Source organism: Vollenhovia emeryi, unplaced genomic scaffold (assembly GCF_000949405.1).
Source record: "Vollenhovia emeryi isolate VEMERY1.0 unplaced genomic scaffold, V.emery_V1.0 DF939136.1, whole genome shotgun sequence".
NCBI lineage: Eukaryota > Metazoa > Arthropoda > Insecta > Hymenoptera > Formicidae > Vollenhovia > Vollenhovia emeryi.
The window spans coordinates 4138-27464 of NW_011967230.1; the positions used below are offsets into that span (position 1 = coordinate 4138).

The 23327-nt window shown below is 37.0% G+C and overlaps 4 protein-coding genes across 7 annotated transcripts in view; 2 read left to right on the forward strand and 2 right to left on the reverse strand.

The window, feature by feature from the left end:
• The window catches only part of LOC105567668, a gene marked incomplete at its 5' end in the record, with an annotated part of 8860 nt that extends 4058 nt beyond the window's left edge, over positions 1–4802 (forward strand). Inside the window, 8 exons of the mRNA XM_012022728.1 lie at positions 1385–1536; positions 2010–2092; positions 2283–2615; positions 3000–3267; positions 3345–3430; positions 3516–3735; positions 3842–4251; positions 4539–4802. Of these exons, the coding sequence (XP_011878118.1) occupies positions 1385–1536; positions 2010–2092; positions 2283–2615; positions 3000–3267; positions 3345–3430; positions 3516–3735; positions 3842–4251; positions 4539–4668 (1682 nt within the window). The remainder of the gene's footprint in view (positions 1–1384; positions 1537–2009; positions 2093–2282; positions 2616–2999; positions 3268–3344; positions 3431–3515; positions 3736–3841; positions 4252–4538) is intronic.
• A 97-nt stretch (positions 4803–4899) lies between these two features.
• On the forward strand, positions 4900–8505 carry LOC105567541 (aquaporin-12A). Of its 2 annotated transcripts, XM_012022474.1 has the most exons (5): positions 4900–5783; positions 6127–6311; positions 7021–7295; positions 7829–7967; positions 8045–8505. In XM_012022474.1, exons 2-5 carry the CDS (start codon positions 6131–6133, stop codon positions 8248–8250), a joined length of 801 nt encoding a protein of 266 aa, XP_011877864.1. In that variant the 5' UTR covers positions 4900–5783; positions 6127–6130; the 3' UTR covers positions 8251–8505. The 2 variants fall into 2 exon arrangements, with proteins under 2 accessions (XP_011877864.1, XP_011877863.1); XM_012022473.1 differs by having other exon boundaries at positions 4900–6311.
• A 117-nt stretch (positions 8506–8622) lies between these two features.
• LOC105567543 (1-phosphatidylinositol 4,5-bisphosphate phosphodiesterase-like) lies at positions 8623–16163 on the reverse strand. 2 transcript variants are annotated; one of them, XM_012022476.1, is made up of 19 exons: positions 15925–16163; positions 15768–15827; positions 15546–15686; positions 15147–15226; positions 14882–15017; positions 14321–14421; positions 14078–14244; positions 13784–13994; positions 13418–13676; positions 13133–13330; positions 12545–12692; positions 11390–11547; positions 10814–11216; positions 10536–10706; positions 10318–10458; positions 9997–10174; positions 9663–9866; positions 9301–9547; positions 8623–8938 (listed from the first exon to the last, which is right to left on the reverse strand). In XM_012022476.1, exons 1-19 carry the CDS (start codon positions 16093–16095, stop codon positions 8870–8872), a joined length of 3243 nt encoding a protein of 1080 aa, XP_011877866.1. In that variant the 5' UTR covers positions 16096–16163; the 3' UTR covers positions 8623–8869. The 2 variants fall into 2 exon arrangements, with proteins under 2 accessions (XP_011877866.1, XP_011877865.1); XM_012022475.1 differs by having other exon boundaries at positions 8623–8950.
• Positions 16164–16696: 533 nt separating this feature from the next.
• Positions 16697–23327, reverse strand: part of LOC105567544 (sodium- and chloride-dependent GABA transporter ine) — an 18557-nt gene continuing 11926 nt past the window's right edge. For both annotated transcript variants that reach the window (XM_012022478.1, XM_012022477.1), the window contains 9 exons: positions 20919–21053; positions 20391–20616; positions 19927–20194; positions 19270–19498; positions 18928–19040; positions 18484–18624; positions 18204–18404; positions 17713–17889; positions 16697–17217 (listed from right to left, as the gene is read on the reverse strand). In XM_012022478.1, the coding sequence (XP_011877868.1) occupies positions 17047–17217; positions 17713–17889; positions 18204–18404; positions 18484–18624; positions 18928–19040; positions 19270–19498; positions 19927–20194; positions 20391–20616; positions 20919–21053 (1661 nt within the window). In that variant the 3' untranslated portion in view covers positions 16697–17046. The remainder of the gene's footprint in view (positions 17218–17712; positions 17890–18203; positions 18405–18483; positions 18625–18927; positions 19041–19269; positions 19499–19926; positions 20195–20390; positions 20617–20918; positions 21054–23327) is intronic.

The window sequence follows — 23327 nt, forward strand, 5'->3', positions numbered from 1 at the left end:
TATATTTATACTTGCGTACATTTAATTATTATCAAAATTAAGATTTGTTGACCGTATCTGGCAATTTTAATGATTTAAGCATCTCTACGTTTCGACCATGGGTTTTGGTCCTTTTCAAACGATCCGTTTATATAAATTAGAGATTAACAATATTAATCTATAAATAAATTAAATAAATCAGAGATATTATGTTCACTGTTACAATAATTTACAATTGTTGGAGACATTACCTGAGGTGGTCGTATACATAGGCTCGCGTGTGTTTTGGTGATGTAAAATGGATTTTCATGTACGATCATATACTAAAACTGAGAGAGTTAGAAAGAGAGAAAGGTGCAGAAATTTGGATTGTAATTAATGTAAAGACTTACATGCTTTGAAAATTTAGTGTCAGTGTTTGATACACGAGAACATTGCTCGATAGATGACGGGGCATGACTGACGAAAATATTGGTCGGTTGGTATAATTAAAAACAAGTGAAAGTCACGAGAATAGGTTAAAATAAAAAATAAATAGTGGTGTCCAGATTTAAGTTAAGTCAATTATACGGTCATAAATAGCGTTAAGATTTTCTGTGTGTTTTTGTAAATTATTAGTGTCATTAATCAGTCATGCCCCGTCATCTATTGAGCAATGTTCTCGTGTATCAAACACTGACACTAAATTTTCAAAGCATGTAAGTCTTTACATTAATTACAATCCAAATTTCTGCACCTTTCTCTCTTTCTAACTTTCAGTTTTAGTATATGATCATACATGAAAATCCATTTTACATCACAAAGCACACGCGAGTGTATACGACCACCTCAGGTAATGTCTCCAACAATTGTAAATTATTGTAACAGTGAATATAATATCTGATTTATTTAATTTATTTATATATTAATATTGTTAATCTCTAATTTATATAGTCAGATCGCTTGAAAAGGACCAAAACCTATGGTCGAAACGTAGAGATACTTAAATTATTAAAATTGCAGATTCGGTCAGCAAATATTAATGTTGTTAATTATTGCTGGCGACCCTGAAGGATATAATTTATGTTTTAGTTTAATTATTACATCTCTGTTTTATTTACTGTTCTGGTTCGATTTGTCTTATACAATTTTTTCTTACCTTTTTCTAAACTGCTGGGCTTTGCAACAACAGTTTTTGTTGGTGCCCTACCTTTTGCATTACGATTTTTATATTCCTTCTTTATAACCGTCTTATTTTGCAATAAATTAAATTAAAATAAAATTAAATAATTTAAGGATTTAAAAAAAAGTTTATTTTTTATTATTTAACCTCCACAATTTTTTGTACAGATATGTATATGTAAAGAAAGATGTAAAGATTCTTGAAAGACCTGGACGATTAATACTTTATAATCTTATTTTCTAGATCACACACATAAACGTATTACGTTATTACCGGATAGGTTACCGGATGATTCAAAGGCAATACTAACAAGTTTATTCTCACGGGGAGATAAAATTGACGAATTGAATCCTAAGGAAGCAAACGATATACTTATACGGGCATCACCAAGAGATGTATGTATTTGACTAAATTATATTTTATTTTATACAGGGTGGTCTAAAAGTCCCGGAACGGTTGAATATCCCGAGAAATTGTGGGTGGATCGGAAAACGGAAAAATACGTATGTCCTATTTTTGAAAGAGCTATCGAATGATACCAAAATTGACCCCCCCCCACCCCCACCCCTGTGGGTGGGGCGGAGGACAACTTTAAAATCTTAAATGGGAACTCCCACTTTTCAAAAATAGGAAATACGTATTTTTCCGTTTTCCGATCCACCCACAATTTCTCGGGATATTCAACCGTTCCGGAACTTTTAGACCACCCTGTATATCATGTATAATGCATACATATTGTTGTAGTATATATATAGTATATAGTATAAATATGTATAAAAATATATATTATACATATTTATACTATATAATATATATAATTTATACTATATATAATATATATATATTTTATATATTTATATCTTTACAGTGTCAACAATCGCTTATTACTACACGGAAGGCGAATCAAAATTCAGTAAATACCACCACGGCTACCAATGATGACATACAAACGTGAGAATCTTATTTAATAATCGTCTTTTGCCCTTTAATAGATTAATATTATTTGGTATTTCGATAAAATGTATTTTGTAGTCTTATCTATATCATTTATTATTTAATTTTTTTCATATAATTATACATTTATAAATGTAATTTATAAATATTATTAAAGTGTTTTGATAAAAAAACTGCTTTTTTATAGAATAACTGTGTATCCACCACCTCCTGCAAAAGGAGGAATAGCCATCAACACTGAAGATTATGTGTGTCTCGCCGAAGATCAGTTTTTGAATGATGTGATTATAGACTTTTACTTAAAGTATTTGACCTTAGAGGTATTATCAGAATCTGATCAACATAGAACTCACGTGTTCAGTTCGTATTTTTACAAACGTTTAACTAGCCCGCATGCCCAAGCTGCTGAAAGTACAGTACCAATGACACCTGCTGCCAAGCGGCACGCAAGAGTACAGAAGTGGACGAAGAATGTTAATATATTTGAAAAAGATTTTATTATAATTCCTATAAATGAACAGTAAGTAATCTCTTAAAATAAATTTTAATTTAGGGCCAATACAAGTCTAAAATGCAGTAAGCTTCTTCTGGTGTTTTGATGTTAAGTCCATTCGGGACCACGAATTCCTGAGAATTTTTTAAGTTGAAGTTGGAATAATAAATAAAAAAATCAATTGTATGTTCGAGGAATTCAATTGCACATAGACGAAAAAAAGAAAAAAATATTGAAGCTTCATCGCTGTCTGCGCCTTGGGCCTGTATTGAATAATATAATAATATAGTAACTTATATAATGTAGCAATAATAAACTAAGCAATTTTAGTTTTATTTTCTAAGTAACTGTTAACTAACATAACAATAGATTATATCATGTTACATAATATTTTACATAATTTGTTTACAGCGCACATTGGTTCTTGGCTATCATTTGTTTTCCTGGATTAGTTGGAAAAATATCCACCTGTGCTACGAAACCTAGCGAAAATGACGTTAACAAGACTCCGCAAAAGAGCAAAAAGATAAAAGAGCTGAAAACAAAAGCTGTCACAATTGGCTCTACAACAATCACTCCTGTACCAACGACCATAACGATAGACCAGCTAGATGATGGATCAGAAAGAGACGAGGCAGAAGGCGACGATGAAGAAATGGAAATGGAGAGCGACGAAGAGGTAGAACAAAATTGTTGATAATGTTTGGCTTTTTTTCCTGAAACGGTTGATTATAATGCAAGATATTTTATTTATAGGAAGAGACTGATCAACCTATGACGGAAGAAAATAAAACTCAGACTAACGTCGTTAAACTTGAAACGCAGAAGGAAACTGTTAAGCTGTAAGTAGTATGTCTTGTATGTCATTATGTAGGTGATATAATTGATGTATTATAGTTTTTAATATTTGAATAATTTTATTTATAGCCCTTGCATATTAATATTCGACTCACTTGCTGGCGCTAGTAGATCACGGGTAGTTGCTACGTTAAGAGATTATTTAAGTTGTGAACATGTTGCCAAACTGGGTGTAGAAAAAACATTTTCGAAAGATACTATTAAGGGAGCATGTCCAAAAGTACCCCAGCAATCAAATTTTACTGATTGCGGATTGTATGTATTGCAGTACGTGGAAAGTTTTTTCAAGGCAAGTATATTAAAATATTAAATATTTTTTAATTGTGTTTACTTTTTGCACGTCTAATTACACAAATGGTCATATGATTATGATTATGAGTTTCTTTCCTCTTTAGGATCCTATTCAAGATTATATTTTGCCAATTAAAATCTTGAAAAATTGGTTCGAAGAGATTGTCGTAACGAGAAAAAGAGAAGAGTTATCGAACCTGCTGATTAAATTGATGAATAACACCAAAGGGGATAAAACTATTAATTTGCCTACCGTAAATTTCCCAACGCAAGATGGCAAGCTTAAACCGAAAGTCGAAAGTCCGACAGACGCAAAAACTGCGAAGTCAGAATCCGAGAATAAAAAAAAATCAAGTGATGTAGAGACACGAATTTCGTTTGTGACTGAAAACACTGAGTCAACTAACGAGTTTGGCGGTAGAACTGCCTATCAGATCATTCCTTATCCTTTGAGTTCTAATTCTAATAATGAGAATAATTCAACGGAAATTTCGACGGAACAGAAAAATACAAGGTATGCATAATACATGTATATTTTATATGGTTTTGTAATTGTTCTCAGAATTATTTAAATACGATCATACACAACTATATGAATCCTTCCCAACTTGACTTTCCTTATTGCTCTTCTCCATTAATATTCTCAACTTGATAAATATTTTCGAAAATACATTTCATGTATAATAAGTGTAGGTTCTCTAAGAGTTACATGGAACTTTTTTTACACGAGACATTTTTTCGTGTAATTAAATTAATGCGTATAACCGTATTAATTTAACGATTATTTTTATTAATTTTCAGGTCATCTACCGAAACAATGTCCTACTTGAAAGCTAAACGAATTCCTAGGCTAGTATCAAGAACACAGAATCAAGATGACTCTCCTAGTGCTAAAAAGCCCAAAGGGGAGTCCTTCAATTCTTGTAAATAAATGTTTCTTTTTTACAGTGATAAGATTAGTGTTAATCCACATTCGTAAAATTTGATGAAATCATTTATTTGAACTATATAAAATAATGTAGTTAATTCATGAAGCGAATAAAACTGCAGATATGATTTCTGATTGTATACGTTGAGTCCCTTCATAATCGACCTTAATGTGGTTTATTTAATATGACTTGAATGAGTATATATATATTTCTTTTACATATATTTATATAGATTTAAAGCGCATATTTTGATAGCATTGGATATACATTCTGCAGCATCCGCGACGTCATTGGTGCATTGCGACACTCACTTCTCTGCGAGAATCTTTATCGATTGTATACTCGCGAAAGTATAAAAGTGTATTTCCAAATTACGTGTTATTAAAATGTAATCTTATTTTCTTCTAAATATATTTTTAGCCAGTTATTTTAAATTGTTCAATATTTTAATTGTACAATAATTTACAAGTCGCACCGCGATATCGAGATTTTCCAAACGGCTTACAGATAATGAGCCCTATTATAGTCCTTTGTGCGCCACGTCAGGCAGAGACTTAATTTGTATCACTCGGCTTCCACAGAATGTTTAAGTTAAAGATCTAGAATCTTTTTTTCACTGCAACAAATTATGTCTTTCTTTACCTCCGTTAGTAACAACAGCTTACATTCGCATATCTGCTTGAAAAGACAAGAACTCTCGGTCAGATGCCGTACGACTATCGTTCAGTTCGGTCGCAGATACGCATCTCCGCGAACGCGGGAAGTTGCCATCCCGTCGCTTCGTACATTCTACTTAAAAAAAATTGCTAGTTTTGTAAATTCGCAATTCATTATACTACGATCACTACATCTGTTTTATCATCTCTCGCATTCTTACGAAATACATCAAATACTTTGCGTTGGAACTCATTGTACCGACGCGAACATAAATATATGACAATCTCGCCGAGTTATTTAAAACCTCGCGACATATTCGCGTAGATATATTTGGTACTCCCAGTTTTAAATAACCGCTGCGTGAAGCCCTACTCAATGCAAATATCTCGCGTGCGAAGTACTTATGAAAGTCAAGATAACAGAAGTTGAAAAACAATCAGTGTGATCTGGTGATTATCCCGTAAGTTTTTACTGTATTTCACGATTATAAAAGCTAGGCGAATTCGTAGAATTAGTAAATCGGTTACATAATGCGTTTTTAATATTTCGCGTTTTATTGTTGAACGCACGTTATCACAGTTAACGTAAGGTGTTTGATAATCTTAATGATAAAAGAAAAGCGTACTGTATCCATTAATTTGTAAATCGATAATCCATTGTAAATATATTAATTACATAACGCTGTATTGTATAACTATAACTCTATTTTTAGCGTGTAGCGTTACATCGGATGTGCTTTATTACACTCATACGTTTTCATTATGCTGATGCCGCACTTGTTTAAATGGCACGTATCTTAATAGGATAATGCCTGGATCAATAGACTTGATAGTGTCTACAGCGTTCATCGGAGTCACGATTTGGATAGCGTACTGGCTAAGGCTCTATGCGCTATTTTATCTTGATTCCTATCCCCTCACGAGAACTCTGGTCTTTGAATTCATAGCTACGGCAGAACTTTGCGGGGCATGTTTCGAACTCATCATAAGTAAGTCGGCTCACTGTTTTATAAGTGTTGTTATATAAGGGTATTTATCAATCCCCAGTTATTTTGCGTTAAATAATTATAGTTTTCTGTTAGATGATATCTAAAATTATATTTAACGCCCGGCTCTACAGACGAGTTCTCTAGGCATAGTGCTCTCTCTCTCTTTCTCTTTGGTTCACTAGAACGCGCGTTTCTCTGTGCCATGACTATAATAGTTACGCGATTATATATATTAATTAATTTATGCGATATCATGCGATTAGTTTTTGATAAACAGTGAACCTACGGATTTAGATATCGATTATTTTTATTACAATTATATTGACATGTTGCGTATTATTGTATATTATAGCCTTATAGTTATTATATTTTTAATGTATACAAAATTAAATTACAATGAGAAAAATGTATGATAGAATGTATTTTTGTTAAACCAAACAGAATTTCTATTTAGCACAATAGGGCTCGATATTTCACAACCAGAAGTTTGCTAGACTTTACTACACATCTGGTAAATCCTAAAGAAATTCTGATTCGTCTATTTGTTAACGGATGACTGGTTGACTCAACTAGATTTTTTTTTCAGTGTATAAATTGAATTTTTCAAAATTATTTCTCTGTCGCGCTTATTATACAACCAACAAGAGCAGTCTGTCTTCATTCTAATTCTTGTTCCTCTCAAAAAAGATATTTGAACTTCTTTCTTCAGTTGCGGACAATTGGGGAGTATGGATGTATGCGCTTTATTTGTTTCTACTAACGATCTGGTGGTCAATGAACTGGGACGAAGCTTCGGCGTGCCCTTATACACACATAGAGGATGTAGTAATACGTAAGAAACCCCTGACCGTCGCGTTTCTGTCGATATGCGCGGAATTGGCTGGCGGTCTTCTTATATTCAAGTACATCCAAATATTGTGGGCGCTCCAATTCGCTTCTACGCACAAGAACAGAGCATACGGCGATTGCACTACAGATCTACAGGCAAGGCCAAATCGTAGCCCTTGATTTTCCACGGGCAGAATTCTGTTTATGTATAGAAGGAACTCGGTAAAAAATTTTTCATGCATGAGCATGCATAAATATATTAGTATTATATAAAATTGTACATGAAATATGTCCATATATATTTTTACATTGTATATTTCTATATAATTTTATAGATTTATACATATTTTTATATGAAAAATTTGTGAAAAGGAATAATTGTTCATAAAACAGCATATATAAAATTAATTTATACAGTGTAGAATTGTATAAAATTATATAGAAATATACAATATAAAAATATGCATGAACATATTTGATGTATTTTTTTATATAATAATTCTATATATAATTTATGTTCGTGCATGAAAAATGTTTCGCCGGGAATTATTTATTAATATTAATTTTTAAACATTATAAATTCCATCCAGCGTACAGTGTATCACGCGACACGCGCTTATTTTCAACACGTGCAATTCGAAATAATTTCATGATTGAATTAAAAAGAATTGCGTACGACGACCTTTCAGGTGTCTGCTATTACTGGAGCGCTTGTGGAATGCGTTGCAACGTGTATATGTAGGGTGGCATCTCGCGCTTTAGGTGACTTGAACCCGAGATTTAGCACGATCATCGACGCTTTCGTGGGGACGTCTTTGGTGGTTGCAGGTCGGCGAACGTTTTCATACTTTCTTTCACGAAAAAATGCCCGTATCATTGATCTTCAATGTACAATATTTTTTCAGCTTTTAACTACACCGGTGGTTACTTCAATCCTGCACTGGCGACTTCTTTAAAGTACGGTTGTCTGGGAACCTCTTCTCTGGAGCACGTGATGGTTTACTGGATTGGAGCGTGTATCGGGTCTATCGTCTCCTTGCGCGTGTATCGTATGCCATTTGTACAAAAATTCATTCAACTACAGGAAAGTACAGATACCGTGTATTCTTAGATAAAATTCTGTAGAATGTCAAGAGAATTTAAATGTTTGTGATTTTAATTGTTAATACTTCCGGCTCTCTTTAATGACGTACAAAAGTCTAACAACGTACAAAATTGCGTGCCAAAACATAGTTTTATACATTCCGATTGTCGTGTAAATAATTATAGAACTGCACGCAGTTCTGATTACACTTCGGAGATATTATAAAATGTATTCTAAAATTGTTGAGCTGTGTTAATAAATATTTAAAAAATGTTACATAATAATTCAATCGGTATTTAAAATTATTTCATCGATATTACTTCTGCACTCTGTCATCCTTTATGAAGGAAAAATTGATGTGTAATTTATGATAGAGAATGGTAAAGTATTTTAACAAAATTTTTTAATGCTATTTATTTTTTGCTATTACATAGTATATTGCTCAATACATAGGTACTTGTTTATAAATGGTTAATAACGAAGGCTACGATGAATTACACGTAGCCTAAAAACAATTTGCTGTAGTAATAATGATGTAAAAAATATATAATTGTAAAAAATAGAAAATCAATACATGTTTATTACGTAAAATATAAAGCAAATATTAATGTACGATGAATGTGACTGTATAGAAATTAAGAGAAAATTATATATAGAATTCCGCCTTAGATGATAAGTCGTATTCAATAGCTTCGTTTTCGTATATTTCAACGTTCTGCAACATGACCAAATAAATGAATATTATTTTGCAAAATCACATTAATTTCACAGGAAAAAGTTACGCAATTGTTTATTTCTGTACAATTTAGTTTATTTATGATATATTTTCTCTACTTTCGAATATCGAACAACAAAATTTAATGCTAATCGAAATATATATATATTTTTTTAATAGAAAAGAGGAATCATTTTTTTAAAGCATGAAAAGTTAACTTGTTGCTCTAAAGAGAACTGAAAAGAATTGTAAGTTTTTATCTGTCAAGTTCCACAAACTACTTGTTGTTATGAAAAATCTGGGCTGTATCTTTCTATATAAAAGGACCAAATAACTGCAGACAAGTAACCACTCAAACTTACTATATTGATATCCGTGTCCAAGTCCTTCACCTGTTTTTCATGCGTAACCTTCAGCTTCTCTTTTTCACGGCCCTGTTTGATCTCTATATTCTTTCTCTCGTCCACAAATTTCTTCGTATTCTGTTGCTTCTTTTCGCGAAGCCTCCTGTCCTTATCACCTTTTGTTCTTAGAGCTTTATCGTTCATCACTTCCTTCGCCGTTTCCACGGATACTTTTGCTTGATTGGAATTCAAATCCTTTATGTCTCTACAATATTAACGTACAGTATTAAACGACGTGACAGAGGGGAATGAGAACTAATGTTATTGCGAAAATTATTCAACGAGGAATATAACAAAATTAATAAATGGTATGAACCAACTTGTCATGTTTCGCCTGCATCAGTTTAACTTGCGTGGCCTGCACGACCTCGATAAGTCTCTTTAACTCATCGCGAGAGCTCTGCGTTTGACTCTTCAGTAATTCCCACTCCTCCTTCCTCTGCTTCTCCATCATAGTGGACCATTGGGCCGTTTGCTCGCTTATAACTTTCTTCACATTCGCGTCCTGCGCCAGAGAATTTTTGCTACGAAGCAAATATATCATATATAATTTAACATACTATACACATTAAGTATTAAATAACATTAAACATAAAATTGTTAATTTGTCAAATCTCTCTTTGCGCGATTACATTGTAGAAAATTTCAACGCACTCTTTTCCTCTGGTTAATTTTTCGATGGCACTACAATGATTTTTCTGCAGAGTTTGCCTCTCCTTAGCATGTTTCTTTCTCATGGTATCCAACTCCTTCTGGTGCTTTTTGCCCAGTTTGAAACCCTTCTCTTTTCTCAAGGATTCTAACGTAATAGGCTCCAGTTTCAGTGCCTCCGCTGAAATTGCGTAAAAATTGTATATATGCCGCACGTATAACAAACGTATACTCGGCATCATTTTCTTTTCTTCTCTACCGTTTAATTTAATTATCAGGTTTTAATATAAAAAAAAGAACAATCGCATCTTGCAACTTTATTACCTTTCTTCGTTTCTTCTTCTTTCTTCTTCTTAGCGTCCCCCTTGGCATCCGTCTGTTCTATTCCGAGTCCCTTCATCGTCTCAGTTTGCTTCTCGGCAGCCTTGCTAAAACCGCCCGGATCCGACAAGGCGGCCATAAAGTCTGAAATTGGAGGCGGGCTTGTGTGAACGAAAGCCAGGAAGAGTGCTACTATTTTTGAGCCGCGGCTGGGATGCTACCTTCGAATCCATCGGGAACGTAAATCTTCAGCTCTATGTTGCAGAAGAGCATGGGCAACGCCATCGAAAAGTTCGCTTCGGTCTTCAAGGAGATGTGCCTGTAGCCGGCCTGAAGACCGTCCAAGGGTAAGATTCGCTGCCCGAGCAGCTTGCCGCTCTCTTCGTACACACCTACGCGAAATGAAACGTGAAATAAAAAAGGATTCAGTCGGCGGCAGCATTCATTCGCTTTGAATTTACATTACGATGGACACATTACGAAGAACAGACGTCAGTACCAAATCTGAGCACCGCCAAATCGGGAAGCACGACCTTCCGGAACAAGAACGGCTCCTCGTTGTAGACCGGATTCAGACCGTTCGCCGGTACCATCCGTGTCCTGAATTCCTTCTTGATCGTGTCTGCTGGTAGACCGTACATATCCACCTCCACGTACGTGCCCACCTTCTTGTCCGACAGGAATTGCCCGGCTATGACCTGGACCGCGCACTGCGCGGTGATGATGCCGTCGACATCCTCGGAAAAAGGGTCGAAGTTTCGATCGGGCCTTCGCATAAAGTCAGGCTTCAGCAGGTAACCCGTTGTACCGTTATACTCGAATTTCCCCTGATTCAGCTGTATCGGCAGATCAGGAGTTTGGAAGTTCAAAGCCACCATCTGGCAGCCGGCGTTCCAGAAAACCTAAATGAAAACGAACATCTCGCGTGAAATAAGGTCGTGCACTTCCCTTTCCGAGGATAACGTCTAACGAAAGAGTTTTCGACGCAGTTCGCGTATCGTTACGCAATAGGGATTTACATGTGAGTAATAGCTCTGCGGAGAATCTAAGCGCGTTTGTACATTGTTGCAGTTACCTGGGGCATGTAATTCGACGAATCAGCCCTCGTGCCCTTTGGATATATTCGACTCATTTGCCGCTTGTTGTAATTAACGAACTCCACGGAGTGAGTTTTCAGATAGTTAAGAGCGGCAGTCTCGGAGAACGAAGACATATTATGATGTATATTCTTGCCTGCAACGTCGGGGTCGAGACATTAGTACATGTCGCGCGCGCGACACGTGCGCACGGTGTACGCTCATTCATTTAACCCTCCTTAAGTCTCCGGGACATACGCACCACCACGTACACACCCGGCTACCTCGGTAAATTTAAGATGCATTATTATACGCAAAACTTGTCGCGAGAAAGGAAGAGTAATGCTAAATTTCGCGCGTTTACGAATTCACGTGCTCATTGCCAAATAAAACTTCTTAAGGAAAAAATCAACATAGAAAACATTTTTAACACTAGAACTGCCGATTAATGTACACCCTCAGAAAGGATTTCTGTTACCGAGACAAAAGATATTCTTGACGCATTTATATTTCTCACAACCTCGTTTAGTATAAAACTAAGGCAATATCAAAATAAAATCAATAATTCTTAATCTCTACCGAATTAAAAAAGATTGACTTACTGAGACTTATTGAGACAAGAGTAACTTATATAAATGTAAGTTAATATATTCTTGCGTTTAAAATAAATCTCCCCTCCATCGTACAACGCACGAAGCTGGCACCATTCGACAAAAGGCGATACATGCTATCATTTTATTCTAGATTTTAGAATTTTTTAATTTAAGATTAAAATAATCCTTTCTCTATAATAAATATGTTGGTGCTATATCGATCCTCTTATAATACATTCAAGTGTAATAGCATTAGATCCGGGAATTTTTTCTGTGGGTGTATACTTGTTTCTATTTAAGCATATTATACATACCTCCTTGAAAAGAGATATTAAGGGGTACTAAAAATTAATCATTTTAATTGCTTGTGTATTATAAAATCATAGAGCAATCTCAGAAAATGCTCCGCTATAAACTTGATAAAAAATAAAATCCAATTATTTTGACAGCTTTGGTAATTGTTAAAAATAATCCTCGTGACATTTTCTTATCACCCTATACAGTTAATCACCCTAATATACTCAATTACAGATAAGTACGATGTTCAAACATATCACGTACTCTCTGCCGTCTCGAAACTCTGAAACTTTATTGGCTGCGCGTAGTTTATCATTGCCGAGAGATAAGGATGGACTCGCATTGTACTGCCCGTGTATTGGATCGCTTGCACCTCTTCAGTTCCTTCGCCTGCGGCAGGAGCCTCGCCCTCCTGCACAACCGCAAACGTACATTGGGGAAAATTTTTCTCAGAATTCCTATACGAATACCTTTTCAGAAATACTGAGAAAGTCCACTTCTTTTCTTAGAATTTTTCATTTCTGAAAAACTCTTAAAAATCCTTTTCAATTTTTATAAGATTATGAAGAAATCTTGCAAATCTTAGAATACTTTAGAAATTACACATATGAAAAATCCTAGAAAAGATACAACCTTTCTTAACACACTTCTGAAAAGTATACCAATTTGCGTTAAAAAATCTGAAAATTGTTCCAATACGTATAAAATTATTGAAAATATCTAAAAAATTCTGAGAAAAGTTTTCACCAAGTTATCGAGGGTAAAAGGTCAAAAATTTTAATTTTCCAGAGAAAAAAAAGAGCGAGATTTAATTTCCGTCTTTCGAAAGAGTTCATTAACGTGGTTAATCACCTTTGGCGCCTCTGGCTCCGGAGGTGGAGCAGCCGCAGGTGCGCTGGCATCCTCCACCACTTCATCCTTAACTTCGAATTGTCCGGCGCGGAAGAGCTCGAGCTCGGTCTTTTCCACTTCTGGCTTCAATCGCTTGTTTTTGATCAATATCTTACGTTTCAGCGCACTAGGCGGAGGGAGAAGGCATCCAGGCTCAAGCTGGAAATAATGTTGCGCGCGTTTGCATTGACACGATTGATCTCAATTCCCTGATCGCGGTCATTAAACATGACGCCTCACACTCACGGGATAATCTTTCAGCGACTCCTTCAGCAACAGGTCGCCGAATATCTCATCGCAATATTTCGCCAATTTATATTGCTGCTTCATGCAGCAGTGATTCTCGAAGCTCAGAATTATGGGATACTCGGAAGTAACGAACGCGGTGTCCCTTATAGCGTAGATCACATCTTTGAAGAGGATGTCGGTGCACATAGCTTTACCGTGAGTTAGGATAGGCTCCTCATCTTCGCCCTTTCCATCCCAACAGTCCAGCTCGACGCATCTACAGTCGCAATAGTTTTTCTTTCTTTCGAAATTATTAAAATATTTTTCCATCTACAATAGATATTCGATTGTATCGTCGTCACAACGACTGAAAGATCGCGTCACCTGCAACCAGCAAGCAGAACCTGCCGGTACATTTCGACGGTACTCTTGCCGCCGATCTGACGTCCGCTGAGATAAGTGTTGTGGCTCGAATTGATATAATAATGCGAGAGCGGCTGGTCCATGTCCATCCATTCCTCCAACTTATCTAAGAACACCGGCGCGTTCTCGTCCGACATTAAATATCGTATAAAACCATCCTTCGTTAGCTTCTCTAAAGATAAAACATCGAAACGTTGTTGGCGACGTAAAAAAATAAGTAACAACGAAAAAGAATCGAACGTTGCGGAAACCCACTATCCGCTTTCGCTTTCTCGTCCGTCTCGTAGTCATTGATGATTTCTGTACATCTCTTCTCCGTATACAGCGGATATAATATCTCGTTGAGTCGCGGATCTCTCTGCTTCGTGTTCATAAATTCCACCAATTGCAGCAAACTTATGGTATCGGTTTTCCCCTTCGTGCTGTTTTAACATAGAAATCGATGATAATCCCTTCGTAACGTATGAAATTGTTTTGCAAAGATCAGATTATACTTACATGGATTGAAAGAGTTCCTCGATATCATTCCTAGGACATATCTTAAAGTACAAACTATAAAACTTGTCGAACGTGAAGGCCTCTGGTTCTATTTTGTCATTCTAAAACGTGAAATGTAATCATGTGCAAAATATAATACGCGCGTCGATATATTTTGTTAGATATTTACAGATTAAATAAATATTAATTCTCGCTTACAATTAGCGTCAACGTTAACATAAATTAATTACGTTTAAATACCAAATAATGTTGTATGTCAAATATATGTAGATGTTTAAGAATATGTAAACTTTGTATATACGAGATAATAACAAGATAATAATTTCATGCATATGCGAGGTAATATAATATTTTTATGAGTAAAAATCATTTATAAGCAAAACACTTTTATTATCGAACGCATTCATTTTCTATTTCAAGTTGGACAAAATCATGCAATTACTCGCAGCAACGACAACTTCGAAATTTCCCCGAATGAACTTTAAGTAAACTTTATTAATCGCGTTTAAACGTTAATTAAGGTCCTTTCCTTTTGAAAACTCCCGGTACTTATTGACTCACCTTTCCACTGGGCAGACCCAGTTCCGATAATCCTTGATAAACGAGTTTCTCGGTCTTTCCAGACGCAAAAGTCTTTGATATCACTTTCACAGGTACCTTTCCCTTCGGATCGACTTGGAAACTTAGCCGCATCCAACTGACATATCGGGCCAACGATCGAGCCAAGTTTTATATAATGATTGAAATAAACAGCATTAGCGTTTTCGAATAAATATTTGCTATATTTTTGCGCAGCTGTAATGGATTTAAGTTAATGAATACGTACTGCTTCATAAGCTGTATTGTTGGGCAAACGTTACTCGCTTTTGTATTGTGCGTAATTAAACGCAAACCAGCCTGCCAATCCTGAAATGATTCGCAGACTAGCATATAGAGAAGTTAGAAAATAATTAAACGTATTAATTGCATTACCAAAATAACATATATAAAATAAATGTAAACGCAATATGTATATTTAAAACAAAAGGGAAAAGAGTAAATGGAATAATTTAATTAAATTGCAAGCAATTTTCCGTTTGCATCAGCACAAGTAATTTAATTATGATAAAAGTAAGAAATTGGTGAATTAAATTTCACAAAAGATTTCAATAATGTCCACAAATTTTCTAAAGTTTAAATTTATACGTATATAGTTTTAACCCATTCACAACTTCTTAAATATTACCTTAGCTGTTTGTTCATCCGGGCATACAACGTGCTGATAAGTAATGTTCGTGTAATCCACCCCGGAGCATATAGTTAAACTTTTTTGATCCAATTGCTCCTGCGTTCCGTGTTTACTTAATTTATTGCACAACTTTGGATCCTGGATGGACCAATAATCGATTGTAAGACAAGTTTTTATTGTTATATTTTTCTTTCAAATTTTTCCTCGCGCGGATTTTACCTTCGGCGTGCCTCCATAACGAATATCGCTCACTTGAGCCAATTCTATGACGTCGCCATCCTATTAAGAAAGTCATGAATTATTTACGTTTGTTGAAAAATGATGACCGGACGCGATTTACCTGTTAATTAAAAATGAAACTAGAAAGTTTCGGTACCTTGCCCTCGCTTTTCCAATATATGAAGAAACCGTACTCGTCGACTTTGAATAGGCAATTCGGCTCGTATTCAGTCGTCTCTTTGTCCTCGAACCATCGATCGAACACCGAGCCGTTTCTCAAGAGCTCCGGCACTTCGATGCGCCAATTAAATTCGAACTTCTTTGTCATGGTTCAGCAACTTTAAGCGGAACGATGTTAAGGTAAACTTCGATGTGAACTTAAGCTTGCCCGATGCTCAAATGAGAGAGTGCCGTTGCGGGACTTGTGTCCCAGGGACGCATAATGCAATTAGTTATATCTAATTTGCTGTATGAGGATTCAATACAATGGAAACCCGCTGCGTAACGGAGATTCTAAACTTACGTAAGCGCGCGTTATTATATAGTTACAATACTCTGTCGTATAGTTATTTAATTGTCAAATATAACGCGCGAATCGTTACTAAGAGAAAAGCGTAATTGTGACGTCTGCACGTGATATCGATAAATTTCGTTTTGACACACTTTCGAGAATGAAACCTCTTTTGTCATCCGATTATCTAACTGTAACGACGTGTTTCGCCAATTGCTTGCGCAGCTCTCGCAATAATTCCCGCACATCTTATATTATAATTATAGTTATTAATTGCACATACCTGATGGTACCGTCCTGGCTACGACAGCTATTGGCGGTCTTCCCTTCCAGTCTCTCGCTCTTTCAGTTTCATCCCTTACTGCCTATTAAAGGAATTAAGAGAGCAACATAGATAACATTAAAGGAGAAATACACATTCTTGGACAATATATAATAATTTATTAAATTATGATTAACAATGTTATACAACATTATATCGACTGCGATATATACAGAAATATGTTCCTGCGTCAATTCAGTGCTTGTCTATGGCTTATCACACGATGGCGTCAAGAATAACAGTTTGCAAGATATATTCTTTATCTAAATGACTCTTTCGCAAGTGATTACCGTCCGTTATTGTCCTAATAAGGCTATAAATAATGGAATGTTGTCCGCCGCGACAGATGTCGATGACCGACGATAAAAGTATGCGAACGACTTTTGTTGAACAATTATTCCTCAAAGTGAGTGAAAAGCTGATCGCCTCTGCGAGTCGACACGTTGTCACGTCTGAGGCTTCAGCAGGTAGTGCGAATTCAATTGTATGGAAGTATTCACGTCTGTTTGCGGCTCCTTGAGCATATCCTCTGGCAAATTGTGCATGAGCTCCACGCAGTATTCCTGTCCGCAAACTTTGCACGCCTCGAAGTGCGGTTTGATGGAATTTTTGAGTCTCTGGGGATAAAAGTACCTATATAGAAATACCCTTTCCTTTCAGCAATACTTCTTAGCAATCTAGCAATAGGATCTTATCGGTACAAATATAAGCGGTCTCTTAATTTATGATGCGAGATTATCGTGTTAAATTTCCTATCGATTTTCAAGAAAATTCTCACGATGTGAGAAATGATCAAAGTACATATCAACATTTATGTAATTTTTTTCATAGTAAGATAATTAACACTAGAACTACCGGAACTATTATTACTATATACTTTTACTGTTTAAATATACATATTATATACACTACATATACCTTCGAAAAAGGCAGTAAACTAGTCATATACTGCAACATATATTGCAACCAAAATCATGGAAAATCTCAGAAGATGTACCAAATTATAAATTTAATAAAGAATTAGCAAACACCAGTCATTTTGACTGCGTTTGATAGTTCCAGTGTTAAATTGATTGATTCCAATTCAACGGTGTCAATAAAACTCGGCATACTTCGGCGAACGTGACACCATCCGCTTTGGCGAATATGTAAACGGCAAAAGCGGGAATGCAAATTAGGGAGAGAGACGCGATGCCCCATCCGATCGCTTCAGCCCACCATGGATACGCATAATCGCCGTTGTGGTAGGTCGGCGGCTCATAATCAATTAAGCTGAACACCCAGACAGCCTGAGAAGATAAGGCAATTATAAAAATGCGGATGTGTTTGTCTTCATGATTGTCGACTGCATTCAAGAGAAACGCAACAAGCCAGGATTAAAAGCGGGCGATCATCCGCGCAATTGTTATCATCAGATAAAAACAAGAGATTTCATCTTTTTCTGAGAACAATAATTGCACGAGTAATTGGCCGTTTGTAATTTCCTTTCGGAATGTTTCGTCGCTTGTGTCGAAGCCTGTAATTTTCATTCGTTACGCTTCATTCAGACACGTGGATATGATAATTCTTCTATCTTGAAATTTTCATTGATATCGTTGCGTACCATTATGAGAAGAGGCGCGGCGAGGAACCAGCAGAACCGGAAGTACACCGAAGGCATGCGTCCGGTCATCTCCTTGACGTTGTTGCACAGCCGCCGCACGCCGTAGAGCCACGAGATAGCAATTACTTCGAAGAACGCCAGGAACATGATGGACATCGAAGCGGCGTAATGGTCTATCAGTTGGAAGAAATAAATACCGCCCTGAAACAGTCGGGGAAATTATTTCGTGAGGGACAAGGGCGTTAATTTTTATTACGTTAAGTAAACACTCGAGTTCTACCTGCGTAATATTCGGCAGTCCGCATAAGAACGAAACGACGCATATGAGGAGAACCAACACTTCGTGGCAGAGAAGACGACGCTTCACCCAATTCGGGAAACCGTCTTGGATCGACGTAACGACCACTTCAACAACGGCAAACTGAAATCCCCAAGTTTACATAATAACGTTAAAACATTGCCAAAGCCCAACTATCACGATATCCGAAATAGAAAGCCTGTCTCAATACGATTTGCATCCATTAAGCGATTGAGTAATGCGACTCCGGTGTTTAGTTTTTTGTTAGTCTTCATGACTAAACGCCGCTTGTGTCTCCATAGATATTCCGCGCGGCGATAAAATTTAATGGCGTAATTTTACGTTTATACATGGATTAATCTGTAATCGCGCGTGTACGCAGCGTCGCGATAGGAAATAGAGCTTTATCTGTCGTTGTATGCTTACTTGGCTGTTCAACGAAAGGCAGACCATCATAAAGAAAAATAGCACAGCCCAGAGTTGAGAAGCCGGCATCTTGGCTAGCGCTTGCGGATAGACGACGAAGACTAGACCAGGTCCTTGAACGGAAATTATGATTTATCTATAAAATGTCAGGGGGAGTTAATCTGATGACGTGAAGCAGCGGGGAGAAGATAGAAAAAGAAGTGCAACAGTCTCGACATTATGGATTCTATCACGAGTCTTACGCCCTTTCTCTCCATAACGCGCGTGACATACTTATATTGATACTTACATAATTTATCATATTTAGCGTGTCGTAAACTTCATTTCTAATTCTATACGTACCGTCGGTTAGGACATCTTCGACGGACATGTTTTGCTCCAGCGCTATATTGCCGATCGTGGCGAACGAGAATATTCCAACCAGTAGACTACTGAAGGCGTTTATGAGCGAAACGGCTAGGGTGTCTACGAGGATCGTGTTGTGGAATCGGTTGTAACTCGCAAAGCATATCATCGAGCCGAAGGCAATCCCTACGGAATTGAAGACTTGCGCCGCAGCGTTGATCCATACCTAATTAATTAATATCGACAATGATATAATTAACTTTAAGTCAAAATTCAGTATAAAAAGTGGTTTCAATGTGAAGCTGAGCTACCATTTTTCAGTGCAATTATGTGGAGGAAAGTCTCCTATTATGAGACAAGTTCCTGATATGAAATAGCGGGGTTTCTGTTAAATTAACAAGCATCATCTGTTGCTTCCACCAGGAATTTATTGCTCTTGAAGTGAAATGTGTTTAGTGGAAACTTCATTGTTAGATTGTGTAATCGTCGTGAAAAAAGATTTGTAATTGAGTTTGGACGTTGAAAACCCGTTGTCTCACATTAGAAGCCTATCTCGTATAATAAGGGACTTTTCTCTATATTTATATTTTCTATCTTTCACTCGTATCGTATTATTATTTACATGTCTCTATTTTATTCTATCAACTACGGTACCTTTGCATCGCCAAGCAATTCCCAGCGTGGATGAAAAAAGAATTGCAGACCTTTCGAGGCGCCCTCCAGAGTGAGGGATCGCGTGAGGAAGACCACGATTAGGAGAAAAGGCAGCGTTGCTGTCAGGTACCTTACTTGCGCCGATGACTTAATGGACTTCCAGATGGAAAAATATACTAAGATCCACGCGGTTATCAAGCACGCCACGAGCTCCCATCTCAAAATCCCCGGCTCTTCGATGCCACTGCTAATTTGCAGGACCTTGTTGCTAAACAGAAAGGCAGTTATTCATTTTTCAAACACTTTCGAAACTACGGCACGCGATCGTTTTACGGATCCGTCTTGCACGCGATACGAGAACCAAATATTTAAAATTTCGTTATAATAGAGAGGCGATGTGTACAGCAGTGTGTAATATTACAATGACAGCTTGAATTAGTTGGTTTAGATGTTTGAAAAATTACTCGAAAAATTCCTCGGACGGCGTTCTTGTCAGGTTCGGTTGAGTTCGATTATCGATGGATCCATAACTGGGCAGCCAACAGCGCGGCGAGTTCCACGAGTGATCGCAACGTGACCACGGTTGCTCCGGCCGGAATGCCGCGAAGAAATAGTAAATTGCGTAGGCTATTATCACATTATGGTAGGTAGACATTAAAAATGATATTACGACTGACGATAAACCAGCTCCTGCAAAGACAGAAACGTATATTCCGTAGACTAGGTGACAAGACGAGACAATTTAAGACGTCTTTTCCGAGGAGGCTCGAGTTAAAATTAGAGATACAAATCATTTAAACTTTTACAACAAAAACAATAAAGAGGATGAAAGGATAATTTTAATCCTATTACGTTCTCTCAATTATTCGTTTCAAGTCAAGCGCGTGTTTCCAGTCGGCGCGCTTTGTAACGCTATAAAAATGAACGGGAAGCTTTTAACAAATAGTCGTCGGGGATTTAATCGGCAAGCTGTCATGTTTTATCCGGTTTACCTTTCAATAACGGACACACTTGGCCCAGGGCGCCGATTGGGCCGCGACGAGTGAACTGTCCGATGCTGAGCTCCATGTACAGCAATGGTACTCCACATACTATGAGTATTAAAAAGTAAGGCACGAGGAACACACCTGAAATGATGCGATCAGCATGAGCGATGCTTACCCGGGGTATATCGAGCGAGTACATAATTGCAGAGAAAAACACCGATGATCTTTCTCGCGGAAAAAAAAGTAAGCTACAGGAATACGTAATGAATTATTCAGGGATGACGAAATTCAAACCGACCTCTCAAACTTGGCAGAAGTTAAAGGGCCCACACTAACTCCAGCGTACACACAGACATTTTGATAATAATGTGATTTGTCGACGTTTTGGAACATTTCTGACACATTGGCAAAGAAAATTGAGAAAAAATTTTTTTCACGAAAGTACACAGCTTCCTCTATGAGGAAGCAAAAGAGATCGATCCAGTCGCACCCAGAAAAAAGCCTGTTTGAATTTTGACCTCACTAGACTTTCATTTAATTTCAAAGAAATGATTTCTTAATATCCAGAAATATGTATACATAAACTGAACCCTTGCAGCAATTAACACCAAATTCAATACCAACCTTCCTTTAATGATACTTTATTAATCTAAAAAAAATCAAACCGATCTCTCAAACTTTGCAGAAGTTAAAGAGTCCACATCAACTCCAGCGTACACACAGACATTTTCGCCAAAATTTGATTTGTCGACATTTTGGAACATTTCTAACACATTGGCAAAGAAAATTGAGAATCAATTTTTTTTAATGAAAGTACACAGCTTCCTCTATGAGAAAGCGAACGAGATCGATCCAGTCGCACCCAGAAAAAAGCCTGTTTGAATTTTGACCTTACTAGACTTTCATTTAATTTCAAAGAAATGATTTCTTTAGCTTAACCAAAATTTTATTTGATCAAGATTGGAAATTCCAAGAAAATTCATGTCCACTTCTTCAAATCTAACAAATGTTTTAGTAGAAGTATAATAAAAATTTAGTAGATTCACAGAAACAACGATTTCAACACGTATCTCGTTTGTTTCACCTAAATAGATGTTCTTTCTGGGTGTGCAGGGCACGGATACGGGTCTCGCCCAGCGTTCGGTTTCGCTAAACCGAGGTTCGCGCGCGTGTACGTAATAAGTGCCTCGACATTAATCATACTGTGGGTAGCGACAAGGTCACTGGATGTGACTCTTTATTCGCAATAAACGATGATCCGTAGCGGCGCTACGGATTACGACTTAATTTGACATCGGGCATTTAGCCGCCGCGAGGACGGGATAGGTGACGATTAGTCAGCTGCCGGCTGAGTTTCCTTCAATTGTCAAACACGCTGATAGAATTCACCGAGCGCACGAATCGTATACTTGTCGCACTTACCGCGATTACCGTACGCTCGACTCGATCTCATTTTCTCGGACGGATTCCCCGGGACATGTTTCGGTCCATTTGCGCACGCCGTTCGCGCGTGTGCAATAATTTCTTTCGCACCTTCGCGCAAAGATGTAAATTAATCCCAGCCGGCGGCGGTGGTGCGCTACAACGGCGTCACAAGCATAAATCATATATCGGCGTTATCCGATCTGTTTTTCTCCGTCGCTTCAATCCGGCCGCGCGACGGCGCGGATGACAGTTTTCATTTAGTACGAGGCAGACGATACGAAATAATATAACGCGGCCGTACTCGAGATAAATTATCGCGAGATATTAAACGGGGATGCGGAGATAACGGTCGGGGCCGATTCGCTACGTGACGTATCAATAGTGATTACGTTCGATTTAATTTCTGGCGAAAATCCAATCGCGTCGCATTACAAGGCGGTTAATGACGCGCACTCGCATCAATATTGTTACAGTTATTCGCCGCAGTATCGTCTTTATCGCGAAAATGCAATTTAGTGCGTTGCGGCAACAATGAATATCGGAGCGTGGTGCATCTCGCGTGCGCAAGTAGAGCCGCATTATTTCCCCCCTGATTTTCCGGTCTTCCGTTTAATATGTGATTTCGCAAAATTACGCTCTATATTTTTACAGCAATGCTACGTGCTATTTGTATAATGAATTAACTTGCCCACGGGCTGTTGAAATTACAAAATAATTTCCAGTTCATTATCGTGCATGGAAATGTATTATACAACAGTTACAATTAAATAAGAATGCTCTTTACTATTCGAGAAGTGGAAATTATTTTTGAAGAGGAGATGCCGCGCGTACGTGTCAGTGATCTTTTAATTTATGAATTAATTTCAAACCAAAACTAATTATATTCACACAAAATAGAATTGCTTCATTAATTAATTTAATTGATTAATGTAATTAATTATTAATTTTGCCCTTCTCCTATAGTACCTACCTAACTACACTTTTATTTAC